This window comes from Narcine bancroftii, chromosome 3, assembly GCF_036971445.1.
Source record: "Narcine bancroftii isolate sNarBan1 chromosome 3, sNarBan1.hap1, whole genome shotgun sequence".
Taxonomy (NCBI): domain Eukaryota; kingdom Metazoa; phylum Chordata; class Chondrichthyes; order Torpediniformes; family Narcinidae; genus Narcine; species Narcine bancroftii.
Genome location: NC_091471.1, coordinates 245,343,021 through 245,358,955, shown reverse-complemented (window position 1 = coordinate 245,358,955; position 15,935 = coordinate 245,343,021). Strand labels below are relative to the sequence as shown.

At 45.8% G+C, this 15,935-nt stretch overlaps 1 protein-coding gene across 5 annotated transcripts in view; it reads left to right on the top strand.

Moving 5' to 3' along the window:
- Positions 1-15,935, top strand: part of LOC138758442 (proto-oncogene vav-like) — a 111,246-nt gene that overhangs the window by 44,069 nt on the left and 51,242 nt on the right. Inside the window, exon 1 of one of the 5 annotated variants that reach the window (XM_069927357.1) lies at positions 12,504-12,572. The exons of the other annotated variants lie outside the window; for them this stretch is intronic. Coding sequence (XP_069783458.1) covers positions 12,537-12,572 — 36 coding nt within the window. The 5' untranslated portion in view covers positions 12,504-12,536. Of the gene's footprint in view, positions 1-12,503; positions 12,573-15,935 lie in introns of those variants that run through there. 5 annotated transcript variants of the gene reach the window in all.

Genomic DNA, 15,935 nt, shown 5'->3' with positions numbered 1-15,935 from the left:
AAAAATACACTAGGCATTCCAAAGACCTTCAAGCAATTTCTGCTGATGGCGAACTGTCCGCCTTACAGCAGACAAACGCAATCCATGTAATATGACACTGTTTTTATTACATGACAATAAATGTGACAAAAAATATGGATTGTGTTTGATTGCTGTAAGGCGGGCAGGTTCGCCATCGGCAGAAATTGCCTGAAGTGCCTCCTTCAGTCAGAGAAAGAGAAGCAAAAAAGAGATTCCCCCCCAGAGTCACTTGTATCTGTAGGTTTGTCTCCAGTGTTCCCGCAGCCTCCGCGGCCACACAGAGCCGAGCCTAAACCATTGGCAACCTAAGCTCCTGATTCAAACCTCCAGTACCTCGGCACTTTCTCGCATCCCGATTCCGATACTCGGTGCCTGTTCAGACAGTTTTGAGCCGGTCTCCAACAGTCTGCAGCCGGGTGCGAATCTCTTGACCACAGGGTCCAGCAGCCCGCAGCCTCCTTGGGTTCCCCGCTGCCTGCGTGTGTCCTTCAGCCGCAGAGCCCCTCACTGGTCAACCGCCGTGATCGCCATCGAGTGTTTCAGCTCTTCTGCTTCTCCTTCTCAGGTTGGGGGGGTTTCCCTGTTTCCTGGTGCCCTGTGCTAGACCTCTGCTTCCCTGGAGTCTGAAACACCCCGTGGCTGCTGCCATAGGCGGCCGCCATCTTAGATCTTACTTACCTCTGTAATCTGGGTTCCAACTTCTTAAAAATCTTTCTCCCAACCTATCGCCTCCTCTAAGAAACTCTGTGGAAACTCACTCTTTGAACTGCGCCGTAATCTCTTCATGTGGTTTGTACGAATTAATAATGTTCCTGCAAAGCAGTTGCAGACATGTCCCAATTAAGAAGGAACCACTTATTATGCAGGCTGTGGTGATTCTTGTTTGGTACCCAGCAAACTCCCACCGGGTAGGGAGGAGTTGATGGGGTGATGGAGTTGGCCTTAAATGATGTTATAATTTATCTTGTGCCTCTGGGGAAGGAGTGAATAATTCCTCTTTGAATCAGCAGGGGTGGAGAGAGAGTATTTCCTATTTACGCCCCGCCCCTCCTCACCCTCCACCCCCAGTTCAATGGCACTTCGCCACCATTTGCCCACCTCTGATGATGCATCACATGCCCACATAAGAAATAGGTCATTTATCATACAACCATAAAATACCACAGGCCAATCGCCCCTTCTGGTCCCACTTGAGCTCCATAACCCTCTAGACCTCTCTATCCAATTTATTCTTAAAATTTAGGAGTGAGCCCACATTTACCACATCAGATGGGAGCTCGTTCCACTCTCCCACAATCTGTGAGTGAAGAAGTTCCCCCTAATGTTTCCCTTAAACCTTTCACCCTAAAACCATGTCCTCTCACATTTATCTCTCCTAATCTAAGTGGAAAGAGCCTACTCGCATTGACTCTGTCTATATAATTTTGTAAACCTCTATCAAGTCTTCCTTCATTCTTTTACACTCCAAGGAATAAAGTCCTAACCTATTTAATCTTTCCCTGTAACTCAACTCCTGAAGACCTGGCAACATCCTAGTAAATCTTCTCTGTGCTCTTTCAATCTTACTGATACCCTTCCTGTAGTTTGGTGACCAGAACTGCACACAATAATCCAAATCTGGCCTCGTCAATGTCTTATACAACCTCACCATAACATCCTAACTCCTGTACTCAATACTTTGATTTATGAAGGCCAAGATGCCAAAGGCTTTCTTCACAACCCTGACGCCACTTTCAGGGAATTATGTATCTGTATTGCCAGATCCCTTTGTTCCTCTGCAATTCTCAGTGATCTGCCATATACTGTGTATGTCCTACCTTGGTTGGTCCTTCCAAAATGCAACATGTCACCCTTTTCTGCATTACATTCCATCTGCCATTTTCTGGCCCTTATCATTGAACAATACAGCACAGTACAGACCCTTTGGCCCTCAATGTTCTGCTGACCCATATATTCCTTCCTTAAAAAAAGTACTAAACCTTCCCTACCCCATAACCCTCTATTTTTCCTTCATCCATGTGTCTGTCTAAGAGTCTCTCAAATGCCCCCAATGTTTTATCCCCAGCAAGGCATTCCAGGCACCCACAGCGCTCTGTGTATAAAACTTACCCTAAACTTCCCTTCCTTCACTTTATGTCCTCTGGTGATTGTTGTCCCTGACCTGGGAAACAGGCTGTCCACCCTATCTATGCCTCCCATAATCTTGTCAAATTCTTATCAAGTCTCCTCTCATCCTTCTGCACTCCAAAGAGAAAAGTCTCAGCTCTGCCAACCTTGCCTCATAAGACTTGTTTCCCAATCCAGGCAACGTCCTGGTAAATCTCCTCTGCACCCTCTCCATACCTTCCACATCCTTCCTGTAATGAGGTGACCAGAACTGAACACAATACCAGAAATTTGTAGAGTTGCAACTTGATCTCTTTACTCTTTTTTTTTAAATTTTTTATTTTTCACACCATAAATCACATTAGCCATGATATACACTTTTTCTTTCTCACACATTTACAGTGACTTTTTCTCCCCCCCCTCCCTCCTCCCAAGCCACCCCCCCACCCCCCCCTCTCATCCATTTTAGGTATACAATCTAGGTTGCATTAATTCAGTCAGACAATGTTGTCATTCAACAAAAATACACCAGAAATTCTACAGAGTCCATTCTTTTCTTTCCTTCTCCTTCCATCAACTTAGGTAATGTTTGTCCCCAGTAGGTTTTCGCTATTGTATTTAATGTAAGGCTCCCATACTTGTTCGAATATTTCAATATTATTTTTTAAACTATATGTTATTTTTTCTAATGGAATACATTTATTCATTTCTATATACCATTGTTGTATTTTCAAATTATCTTCCAATTTCCAGGTTGACATAATACATTTTTTTGCTACGGCTAGAGCTATCTTAACAAATCTTTTTTGTGCATCCTCCAAATCAATTGAACTCAATCCCCCTATTAATGAAGCCTAGCATCCCATAGGCCTTGAATATCCTTTGAGTTTGCTTCTTCATTCATCAAAGTCATGGGCATGAGGTTTGCTCATTCTCCCTGTGACTTGAGGCTTCCTCCCATGACCCCAAAATGTTCATGGTTCAAGATTCCTTTATTGCCATGTAATAAAAGAGGTGTAATATCACACAAAATTTGCTTTAATCTACTGTAAAGTGGACAGATTTACCATAATCTGGATGCCTTTCACAGTCAAAGAAAGAGAAGCAAAGGAGAGTCCCTCCCAAGGTTACTGAATGTCCATGGATTTGTCTCCAACAGCCTTCAGTCCAAAGCATTGGCAATCTGAGCTCCAGATCTGAACCTCTGACACGACCAGGAAGCCTTCAGTGCCCTCGCTACCCTCTCGCATCCCGGTTTCAATACCTTGTGCCCCGTCAGCCAGTCTCCAGCAGTCCTTTGACTGCAAGACGCCAGCAGCCTGCAACCTATGTGGGTTGCTCACCTCGAATCACCCACTGCTGCCTTGGTCACCGTCCCATGGGTCGTCTCCTCTGCTTCTCCTTCTCAAACAAGTGGGGGGGGAGGTCCTCCCCTGCGCAAGTCCTCTGCTACCCTTCGTGGCTGCCGCCAAGAATAGGCATCGCCATCTTGGCCTCAGTCCTGGGTTTGCGGATTTTTAAAATAAACCTCCATCAGCTCTTTAACATGCCTTTTAAAGCCTATACAGGGCTGTCAGTACTTGGGCTGGGCGGTAGAACCCTGCGGAGGGGCCCTGTGTCTCCTCTCCTCGCTCTCCGTGGGTCAGCACCAGTAGCAGCCCTGCTGTTACAGCAGCCCCGGCAGTGGGTCATTAGCCCCCATAGGTACAGATCACTAGTGCAACCAGGGGAGGGATGATGAAAATGTGGACAGAATTAAAAGATGATGAGCATAAGATGAGTGTAATGGTCCCACTGATAGCCAGCATTTACTCAATAGGCTGAATGGCCAGCCTCCATGCTCCCTGACTGCACAATACACACTGTGGAAGATTGAGACTTCAGTGAGCTTGGCAGCACTCTTCCTTTACGATCCTGTGACCAACAGTAAATCACTGATGATGCGATGTCCAGATTGGATTGACTCGATTTGTTGGATACACACTGAGCTAATTGCCTGTCAGAAGGAAAGTTATTGAGTTTCTGCCTGATATATTTTTGTACTTGGTGTTAAGTACTTATATTCCAAAAGTTAGTCAAGCTAAGTTTATCGTCATCTGATTATACAAGTACAACCTGATGAAAAAGCGTTCTCTGGTCCTCGGTGCAAAACATGTAGACACACAACCAGATATAACACACATACAGACAAACAATACACATGCAGGATGAGTATTTCATCTATACAAATAAATAAACAGATAGTGTTTTGTGAATATGAGCGTCTCGGAGGGTCAGTGTGGGCAGTTCCTTTGGTCGTTCAGCAGTCTCGCTGCCCGTGGGAAGAAGCTGTTCCTCAGCCTGGTGGTGCTGGCTCTGATCCTCCTGGATCTCTTTTCTGATGGGAGCAGCTGAAAGATGGTGTGTGGGGGATGGAAGGGGTCCACAATGATTTTGTGCGCTCTCTTCAGACAACGATCCAAGTAGATCACATTGATGGGGGTGGGGAAGGGAATGGGGCGGGGAGAGAGACTCTAGTGGTCCTCTCTGCCACTCTTATGGTCTTTTGTATTGACCTCTGATCTATTTCTCCTCAGCAATTTACCAATGACGATGGAATAAGAGGAGAAACTAGCTTTTCCTTTGTAATCTTTTGCAAACTCAGGGTATCCAATAGATTTAAAATGATATTAGACATTGTATACAGTTACCAACACGAACTATGTGATTCACGTTCATCCACACATATGACCGAAATTTTTAAAAATAAAGAAAAAATATAAAATGCGATCACAGTGAAAATCGGGCCTATCTATGGAAAATAACACTCTTGCAAGAGCCTGGCAGTGTTGTCCAACCTCTCACGAGAGCTGGCCGCTATGTTGGCTGGTATCCAACCTCTCACAAGAGCTGGCCTTGGTGACCATCAGGTTGGCTGGTGGCCAACCTTTCGCGAGAGCTGGCCTTAGTGGCCACCACGTTGGCTGGTGTCCAACCTCTTGCAAGAGCTGGCCTTGGTGACCACCATGTTGGCTGGCATCCAACCTCTCATAAGACCTGGCCTTGGTGGCCTCCATGTTGGCTGGCGTCCAACCTCTCGCGAGAGCTGGCCTTAGTGGCCACCATGTTGGCTGGCGCCCAACCTCTCATGAGAGCTGGCCTTGGTGACCATCAAGTTGGCTGGTGCCCAACCTCTTGCGAGAGCTGGCCTTAGTGGCCACCATGTTGGCTGGTGTCCAACCTCTTGCGAGAGCTGGCCTTGATGACCACCATGTTGGCTGGCATCCAACCTCTCATGAGACCTGGCCTTGGTGGCCTCCATGTTGGCTGGCGTCCAACCTCTCGCGAGAGCTGGCCTTAGTGGCCACCATGTTGGCTGGCGCCCAACCTCTCATGAGAGCTGGCCTTGGTGTCCATCAGGTTGGCTGGTGTCCAACCTCTCGCGAGAGCTGGCCTTAGTGGCCTCCATGTTGGTTGGTGGCCAATCTCTCGTGTAGAGAGCAGAAGGAAATCCATCATTTTTATTCTTCAGTATCACAGGTAGGGCAATTCCCCGACATATGTCCATTCCAAGATATGACCGGTCATCCAGAATGGAACATGAACGTATGTCAGGAAGTACCTATACACAAGTACAATGTACCGACGCAGCCACACCAAGTGTATAACGTATACCAACTACAACAGGATAAATTAAATTATACAATATCCCAAGACAGAAAAAGACATAATAAATTTTTAAAAAAGGATAGATAAATAAATATTCATTTGGAGCTGGTGGAAGAAAATAAGTTTCTGCACTTTTAGTGGAATGAAACACGAAAGCCTACAAATGCTGTAAAAAGGTAGAAATGCTGGAGGAATTCAGCCGGTCTTGAGGGGAGGTCAGGAGAGAGGAAAGGTAGGAATTCAAAGGGGGAGGAGGGGTTTCTTTGAGTGACCCCAGGGTAGTTTAGATTGTGGAAGTATAGATTGTAGTAGTAGAGATTGTGGTAGTATGAGGAGGTAGCTATTGGAGGGGGGGGGATTGGAGCTTTGAACCTGGTGGTGGCTGACTTCAAACCTCTCTTCCCTCTATCCAAAGGGAGCAAGGTGAAGAGGTTGTGACCGGGCCCCGTTATAATGATGGCTGCCTCCTCGTTCAGCATCTCACACCAGCGTCATGCATCTCAGTTTGCTGATGACACTAAACTGAATGGAAAAGCAGACTGTGCAGAGGAGATGGAGAGTCCGCAGAGAGATATAGATAGGTTAAGTGAATGGGCAAGGGTCGAGCAGATGGAGGACAATGTTGGTAAATGTGAGGTTATCCACTTTGCAAATAAAAATGGGAGATCAGATTGTTATTTAAATGGCAAGCGAATGTAGCATGCGGCCGCGCAAAAGGATTTGGGAGGGCTTGTGCATTCTTCATGAAAGGGTGCTTTGCAGGCACGGAAGTTATCAAGAAGGCAAATGGAATGTGGGCCTTCAATGCTGGGGGGATTGAATTTAGGAGCAGGGAGGGTGTCCTGCAACTGCACAAGGTACTAGTGAGGCTGCCTGTGGAGTATTGGCTGTAGTTCTGGTCTCCTTACTTGAGGAAGGAGGAGGTCCACCAGGTTGATTCCAGAGACGAGGGGGTTAGCCTATGGGGTGAGATTGAGTCGTCAGGGACCGTACTCGTTAGGATTTAGGATAATGGGGGGGGGGAGAAATCTTATAGAAACATATTAAATTATGATAACATAGAGGTAGATGTTTCCATTGGTGAAGAAGGCTAGAACAAGGACAGATACCCTCAGGATTTGGGTAGGATGAGGAGAAACTGCTTTCCTCAAAGGGTGGTGAGTCGATGGAATTTGCTGCCCATTGAAGCAGTGGAGGCGACCTCAGTAAATCTATTTAAGACCAGGTTGGATAGATTTTTACATAGTAGGGAAATTAGGAGAAATGGAGAAAATACATTGACTGGCGGAGCAGGCTCAACGGGCCGGAATGACTCCTCCTGCCCCTATTTCTTATGTTCTAATGTTCTTATAAATGTCACCTAATGCTAGTGACTATGAACACATAGGAAAAGGAGAGGTAATCTAGTTCTTTGAGTTTGTCATTTGCCAAGATCACAGCTTGATCTTTGGCCTCAGTACCCCCCCCCCCCCCCCCACTCCCATCCCCATGTCCCTTGATTCCATTAATGTTCAGAAACCTATCGATCTCTGTTTTGAATTAATGTGGTGTATGTGTCTCCATGCTGCTCTGGGGTAGCGAATTCCAAATCAAAATTCCTCCCTGTCCCAGTCTGAGAGTAGTCAATCCCTTTCTCCGAAATCACACTCCCCCTGGGCAGCCGATTCTCAGTGGGGGGCCCGTGCTCACTGCATCCCCTCCTGTCAAGCCCTTTCTACAATCATTGTAATTTTCTACAAGCTATCCTCTCACTCGCTTGAATTCCAGAGAATGTGGTCCCCGCCTATTCCATCCCTTCTTCTATGTCTATTCCTTCCATCCCTGGAACGAGTTTTCTCTATGTCAAGAAGATGAAAACTGCACCCTCTACAATTGCAATCATATTTCCCTGTGCCTTTATAGTACATTGCAGAACAGAAGCAGTCCCCTTTGGCCCTTCTAGTCTGTGCTGAACCATTTTTTTCTGCCGAGACCCACTGATCTACACCCAGTCCATAGCTGTCCATACCTCTCCCATCCACGAACCAGTCCAAATTTTTCTTAAATGTTAAAATTGAGCCTGCATTCACCACTTCAGCTGTAACCAAACTCTACTGTTATTAAGGCTAACATAGCTTCCTGATCACATGCAGTGACTTTAAGCACCCTTTCAGAGCCGGAGATCATGATAAAAGTTTGAAGGAACAACCCCATCTGGGCCCACTCCAACAGTGACGTCTCGCTTCCGTTACCACCCTCTCTCCAATCCCCCCCTCCCTATTTCTCCTTCCGTCTAGTTTTATCATTCATTCTCTCCTTTCCTTCTGTTTCCTTTCTTCCAGCTCTGCATTCTAGAGCCACCCTCTTCCCTTATCAATTCTCACCTTTCCTGTCCTATCCTTATCTGAATCTTTATTAACTGAATCTTTTCTTTTTATCTATCTTTTGTACCCTATTGTCTCTTTTTAAGTCAATTTGTGTGTTCTACTGTAGTTTTTTTTAATGAAGCATCTGGTCGGCTACAGCAAGCAAGACTTTTAGAGCCGAGGCACAGATTCAGTTTGTTGGTCTGTACTCCTCCCCCTGTCCTTTCTCTTCCCTTGTCCCCAGACTTTTAATTCAGGCAAATTCACACTGAAATGCTGGAGGAACTCGGCAGATCTAGGAGGTAAAGATATATTACTGGCGTTTCAGGCCTGAGCCCTTCTTCAACGTGTGAACTCAAAGCAAACAGGTGTTAGATGTCAGTAATACATCTTTACCTCCTATGAATGCTGCAAGACCTACTGAGTTCCTCGAGCATTTTGGTGAGTTTTTACGACAATCACAGGGTCTTCAGACTTTTGTGTTTCACTCTTTTAATTCAGGGGCCCGCCTGCTTTTTATTCATACTTTCAAGAAGGGGTCAGACCCAAAATGCCTGTTATCAGAATCAGAATCAGGATTTATTGTCATGAACAAGTCATGAAATTCGGGGTTTTGAGGCAGCGTCATAGAACAAACATTCATATTATAACCATCTTATGACATTACTATAAAAAATAAAATAATAATAAAAATAATAGCGCACAAAAATTAGGACAGTGGTTTGGGTTCATTGATCATTCAGGAATTTGAAGGCAGCAGGGAAGAAGCTGTCCTTGTGCCGCTAAGGGCTCGTCTTCAGGCTCCTGTACCTTTTCCTCGATGGAGGCAGAGTGAAGAGGGCATGGCCTGGGTGGTGGGGGTCCTTGAGGATGGTGGTTGTGTTTTGAAGACACTGTCTCGTGTCTATGTCCTTGATGGAATGATGTCTGTCACAGGCCGGGTTAACAACCCTCTGGAGTTTATTCTTGTCCTGAGAGTTGGCGCCTCCAGACCAGGCAGTGATGCAACCAGCCAGAATGCTCTCAAGGGTACACCTGTAGAAGTTTACGAGAGTCTTCAGTGACGTACCAAATCTCCTCAGACACCTCACAAGGTATAGTTATTGGCGAACCTTCTTCATGATTGCATCAAAGTGGAGGCTCCAGGATAGATTCTCGGAGATGTTGACACTCAGGGATTTGAAGTTATATATCTTTACCTCCTGTTAGACCTACTGAGTTCCTCCAGTATTTCTGTGTTTTTATGATAATCACAGTGTCTGCATGTTTCACTTTGTTTACTATATTGTACAATGTGTGTAGGCTCTAAAAGTCTTGCTTGCTGTAGCCGAACAGATGCTTCATTAAAAAAAACTATAGTATAACACACAAATTGACATAAAAAGAGACAATAGGGTACAAAAGATAGATAAAAAGAAAAGATTCAGTTAATAAAGCGCAAGAAAAAAGTGACTTTGCAATTGTGCAGACGATCCTTCTGTGGTGTGGGAGCAGTCCATGATTAATGTACCAAGGGGAGGTACAAGAGCCTGATAGCTGTTGAAAAGAAACTGCATAGACTCAGAAGTTGCTTCAATCCTTACTGTCTGCTGATTCATCTGATGATGTGTGTTGAATGCGGAAGAACCAAGAACTGGCAGTGAAGGAGTGTATCTATTTCTGTTTGGGCAGTACTACATCGACAGCTGATGGCTGTGGTTCTGACCACTTGGCTTCCAGTCACCAGCTTCAGTTTCGCTTGCTGCTGCCTTCGTTCCACCCTCCATTACCTTTCTGACGATTCACTTGCAGAGACGCCTCGGTCATTTCCCATAACTGGTGTTCTCCAATCACAGTTAACTAACTATCTACAGGATGATGATTTTCTTCTAATTTTAGGTACCTCCCACCTCTATCCACTTCCACTCTTCTTTACCTCCTCCCATTCATACATTTTTCCAATCCTCCTGCCTCCCAATTGTCTCTTTATTCTATCCATCCACCTCTTCTACCTTCTCACTCATGCACTTTCACTTCTTTCTCTTTATATATGATCCCACAATTAGACCCATATTCCCCCTCTCTCCCCCCCCCCCCCGCCTACTCCAGGGACCGCGCTCTCTTTAACACCATTGTCCACCCATCCCTCTCCATCAATTGACCCCTTAGCAGGAGGCGATGCTCAACTTGCGCCCACACCTCCTCCCTCACCACTATTTGAGGCCATAAACAGTCCTTCCAAGTGAGGCAACGTTTCACTTGTGAATCTGCTGGGGGCTATCTACCGGTGCTCCCATTTTGGTCACCTCTGCATTGGAGAGCCTGGGTGCAGACTGGGAGTTCGCTTTGTTGAGCATCTCGGCTCTGTCCACCACAATAGCGCGGATCTCCCAGTGACCGCCCATTTCAATTCCCCGTCCCATTTCCCTTGCTGACATGTCTGCATGTGATCTCATTCACTGCCAGAAAGGGACCACCTGCAAACTGGAGGAACAACACCTCATCTTTCATCTGGGCACCCTGCAACTGGATGACATTAACATCTGTTTCTGTTAAACTCCTCCCCCCACCTCCTTCTTCCCCGTGTCGCCTTTCCCAACTCTCTCTCTCTCTCTCTTCCTGTTTCCCCCTGACTCCTTTCACGGAGCCAAAATCAATTCTCACCTTCCCTCTTATCATATCCAATTTACATCTTTTGGCTGTTAGTCAAAGGGAACCCATTCCTTTAACATTAGTTTGTTTTCATGTCAGTCCAATAGACCAGAGGTTTTTTCAATCTTTTTCTTTCCATTCACATCTTTCTCTCTTCTTTTCTTTGGCTTGGCTTCGCGGACGAAGATTTATGGAGGGGGTAAATGTCCACGTCAGCTGCAGGCTCGTTGGTGGCTGACAAGTCCGATGCGGGACAGGCAGACACGGTTGCAGCGGTTGCAGGGGAAAATTGGTTGGTTGGGGTTGGGTGTTGGGTTTTTCCTCCTTTGCCTTTTGTCAGTGAGGTGGGCTCTGCGGTCTTCTTCAAAGGAGGTTGCTGCCCGCCAAACTGTGAGGCGCCAAGATGCACGGTTTGAGGTGATATCAGCCCACTGGCGGTGGTCAATGTGGCAGGCACCAAGAGATTTCTTTAGGCAGTCCTTGTACCTCTTCTTTGGTGCACCTCTGTCACGGTGGCCAGTGGAGAGCTCGCCATATAACACGATCTTGGGAAGGCGATGGTCCTCCATTCTGGAGACATGACCTACCCAGCGCACTTGGATCTTCAGCAGCGTGGACTCGATGCTGTCGACCTCTGCCATTCACATACCACCTTAAGTAATCACTATAATCACTATAACATTGGTGCTCTGTGATTAGAAAGGGATTACTTAAGGTGGTATTGTACTGACAATAACCACACCAGCTGTGCGAGTATAAGACAGCTTTAATACACTAATACGTACACTAAGAGGTCTTGTCTCTGCAAGACAAACCTGGAAGGCGAGACTGTAGCTCTGGACTGCTTTATATACAAGGTCACTGGGATGACCCCTGGTGACCTAGTGGTGTAATTACATCTCACCACAGGTATGTGGGTGGAAAGGAAATGTTTGAAAACCACTGTTTTAATCATCCCTAATTGACTCATTATGTGCATGGTTTCAGAACTCCAAAGGAAATGGGCCAATGACAAGTTTTCTCAAGCAAAATATTTCAGTAACCTTCCCTTCCTACTCACATTCTTCTCTTTGGCTTGACTTCGCAGACGAAAATTTATGGAGGGGTAATGTCCACGTTAGCTGCAGGCACGTTTGTGGCTGACAAGTCCGATGCGGGACAGGCAGACACGTTTGTAGCGGTTGCAAGGGAAAATTGGTTGGTTGGGGTAGGGTGTTGGGTTTTTCCTCCTTTGTCTTTTGTCAGTGATCACAGAGCACATGGCATAGGGATTACTTAAGGTGGAATGTGAGTTTAGGGGGGCAGTTTGAAAAAAAGTGGTTTAGAGGGAATCAGGAAGAATACAGCCAAAGTAAACTATCAAGGACAAGTTGGGACTAAAGGCCTACTTCTGTCATGCAAATATCTGTGGTCCTACTAACATCTCTCAGGGTAAGGACACTGCTGAACAGAACCAGCTCACACTGCTCAGAGATGATTGTTGACCTAGGTTTAGCTATGATACTGTGACTCTCACGAAACAAATGAGCTAAGACATTGCTCGAGACATTCCAATTCCGAGCATGGCTTCAGAAAAATCCGGAATGATTGCGAAATCAGAAATGATTTCTGTTGACGGAGTTGCAGACTGGAGAGACACCAATTGAAAGACTTCCTGTTTTTGGAGGTGAAAGCTTCTTCCTGTTAACCTTGTGGCCATGTTTACTGAACTGTCTCATCTGCTGCTCCCGACCTTGATTCAACTCAACTCTGAGCAAAGGAACAAGTTTGCCCTGCTTTCTGCAGATGGAAAACTTCATTCAAGTTCAAGTTTTTATTTATGTACATGATTATTATGTGCTGTGTAGTGTGTGTGCGTTTTGTATATTAGTGTGTGAGTGTGTGTGTGTAGCGTGTGTTTTGTATTTGTGTGTGTGCATGTGTGTGTTTTGTGTGTGCGTGCACATGTGTATGTGTTGTGTATGTGACTGCTTGTGTATGAGTGTTTATGTGTGCATTTAGCATGAGAGTGTATGTGAGTGTGTTTTGCATGTGAGTCTGTGTGTTTTGTGTGTGGGTGTGTGCGCGCGGGCTTGCGTGCATGTATAGGTGAGCGTGTCTGTATGTGTGAATGTGTGTTTTGTGTGTGAGAGTATGAGTGTGTACATGTGTGTATTTCTGCACCAGCGTGTATGTATGTGCGCGCATGTGAGTGTGAGTGTGTGTGTTTTGTGTGTGTGTGCGCTCACACCGTGTTCCGCTGCCACAATGTTTCATCTGGTTGTATATGTACAGTCAGATGACAATAAACTTGAACTTAAACTTAAGAGGGAACTCCAGAGCTTAGAAATTTAGCACTGAAGTTTAAACTTGGGCATAATGATTTCGAGTTTATTGTCATCTACATTGTAAATACACCAAAATTCTTACTTGCTGCAGGCAGTTTACCCAGTCGTGAATGTACAAGGAGTAACGTGGGGGTGAGCGCACAGCCTTGGGGGCCACTCTGTGCGGATTGTCAGTGAGGTGGAGATGTTGTTGCTGATTGACATTGATCAGGGTCGGCCAATGAGGACGTCAAGGATCCAGTTGCAGTGGGACAGAAAGAGTACCCAGTTCCTTTAGCTTAGTCATGAGTTTGGCAGGTGGAATGGCATTGAACTGTAGTCAATGAACAACTGCAGATGTTCCTGTGGTCCCAGATATCTAAAGCAGAGTTGGGGGGGGGGGGAGCAAAATGGCAGCTACCATTGACCTGTTGTGAGGGTAGGTGAAATGATGTGGATCCAGGCCTAACCAGTTGTGTGTCGCGTGTTGTCAAAACAGAGAAATGCTGGAAGAACTCAACTGGTCTCGCGGTGTCCATAGGAGGTAAATTTACCAACATTTTGGGCCTGAGCCCTTCCTCAAAGTATGTGAGAGAAAAACAGGCTTCTGAATTAAAGGCTGGGTGAGGGTGGGGAGAGGGGAGAATGAATGGGGGGTGGAGTCCAGACCAACATACTAAAGGTCTTAATTGCATATGATAAGGATATGAAAATAGATTTTGACTCTGAAAAGAGTCAGAGAGAAAAGTGGGGACGGGGACGGAGGGGGGGGGGGGTGGGGGAACAGGGGGAGGGGGGAATGGGGGGCGGGGAAGAGAGATAGAGACAGAACCAGAAGACAGGAGGAAATGTGTAATACAATGCTTAAACAGGAGAATGGCCTGGCCAGCGGAATCGCAGTGCGGTACAGATGCTACAGAGAAATGGATCCAAGGTCAATCCACAGGACCATAAGAGCTTCAGAGATGATCACTGGAATCTCCTCCCCCTCCCCTCCACCCCCATCGACATGATCTACCGGGATCGTTGACTTAAAAGGGCACACAAAATCCCTTCCACCCTGCACACAACATCTTGCAGCTGCTCCTGTCAGGAGAGAGATATAAGAGGATCCGAGCCAGGACCACCAGCTTCTTGCCACGGGCAGTGAGAACGCTGAACGACCAAAAGGAACCGCTCACACTCATCCATCCAAGGTTCTCATATTCACGAAAGAATGTATATATACATATATATAATATATATATATATAAGAATTCTTGTCTGTGTGTGTGTGTGTGTTATGTCTGGTCCTGTGTCTGCATGTTTTGCACCGAGGACCGGAGAGCGCTGTTTCGTCGGGTTGTACTTGTGCATTCAGATGATAATAAACTGGTCTTGACTTGACTTGACTTAACTGACTGCTCTCTGGGCTGCAACCTTGTTTGCAGAAAGTGCATTCTACAGCTCCCGCGGCTTGTCAAACGGAAATTTCGGAAGTTGCAGGAGATGAGCAAAAGAGGTCCGATCTAGAAGAACTGAGAGAGGGGTTGGAGGACATTGTAGGGATAAGGAGGCATGGAGAGCTGTGGAAACAACTGGGATGAGTGTTTTTTAAACTGAGGAGATACCTACTCATTGAATAACATTTATCGGAAACGTTGTGAGCATTGGAGAGAGCTGAGTGCACTGTATGCTATTTGGAGGAAGACTGCAGGTTGTACGTTGAGGTTTGAATAGACCCGATCATGCAAGATCAAAGTCAATATCATCAGCTCCTTGAGGCAGAAACTTTGCAATAAGTCACTCCTGGTTGCTTATGCAAGTTGCGCGTGGCTGGGACTGAATTAGGAATCGTTGTCCGGATGCCCAGGCGGCGAAGCACAAGAATTGTGGATACAGGAACACTGAGTGATGAAGGAGAGAATCCACCAGTCAGGCAGTGTCCACGCAGAGAAATGGGCCGTGAATATCCCCCACCGTTCGAACCGTACCAGGGGTGCCGTTTATTTGGGTGTAAATTGGGCTGAATGACCTATTACTCTGATGTATGTACCATTTAAGATCTTTCATAAGGGTCTTGGGTACATTAAAACCACAGCACAGTGCAGGATCTTCAGCCCACAGTGCTGAGCTGACCTAATAAACTACTCTAACAACTGCAAAGAGTTTCCCGAATGCATAACCTTCCATTTTTCTCAGTTCCATGTACCCATCTAATAGTCTCTTAGACCACACATGTCAAACTCAGGCCCGCGGGCCAAATTTGGCCCGTGATATAATTATATTTGGCCCGCAAGATCGGATCAAATATGTATTAGAGCTGGCCCGCTGGCTGCCGTGCCAGTAGAGTGCATGCACAGCTAACACTACAAATCCCAGAATCCTTTGCAAATGCATTGGCGCCGGCCCGTCAGCCCGCTAATCGCCCCCACCTCCTCTCTTTACTTTCATTACCATCTGCGACCTGTCGCCTAACTCACATGTAATAAACCCCTTACGAAAAATGGCCAAACCAAAGACAGAAAACAGGACCTTTCAAGACAGGTGGGAGGCAAACTCTGACCCCAGACTTTGATGAACTTGCATCTAAGAAGAGATGCCAAGTATCTGGTTTAGACCCAGGTGCATCAGAGTAAATTACAGTGTAGCAAGCTAAGCTTGGATTCATATTTTCTTTGCTTAACTTTGGACTGTTCATAGTTGAAAGATTGGATTTTCATTGAAGCAAGTTGTTATTTTTTTGACTTGTTGGTTTGTGAAAAAAAAAACCATTTAAAAAGAGCTTAAAGGCTATAGAGAAATATTATTTATTGAATATTTTATTTCTCATTTGTTAATGCTTCTTCTGGAAAGAATTTAACCAAAACTATTATTAAACATTTATTTTAATAAGAAA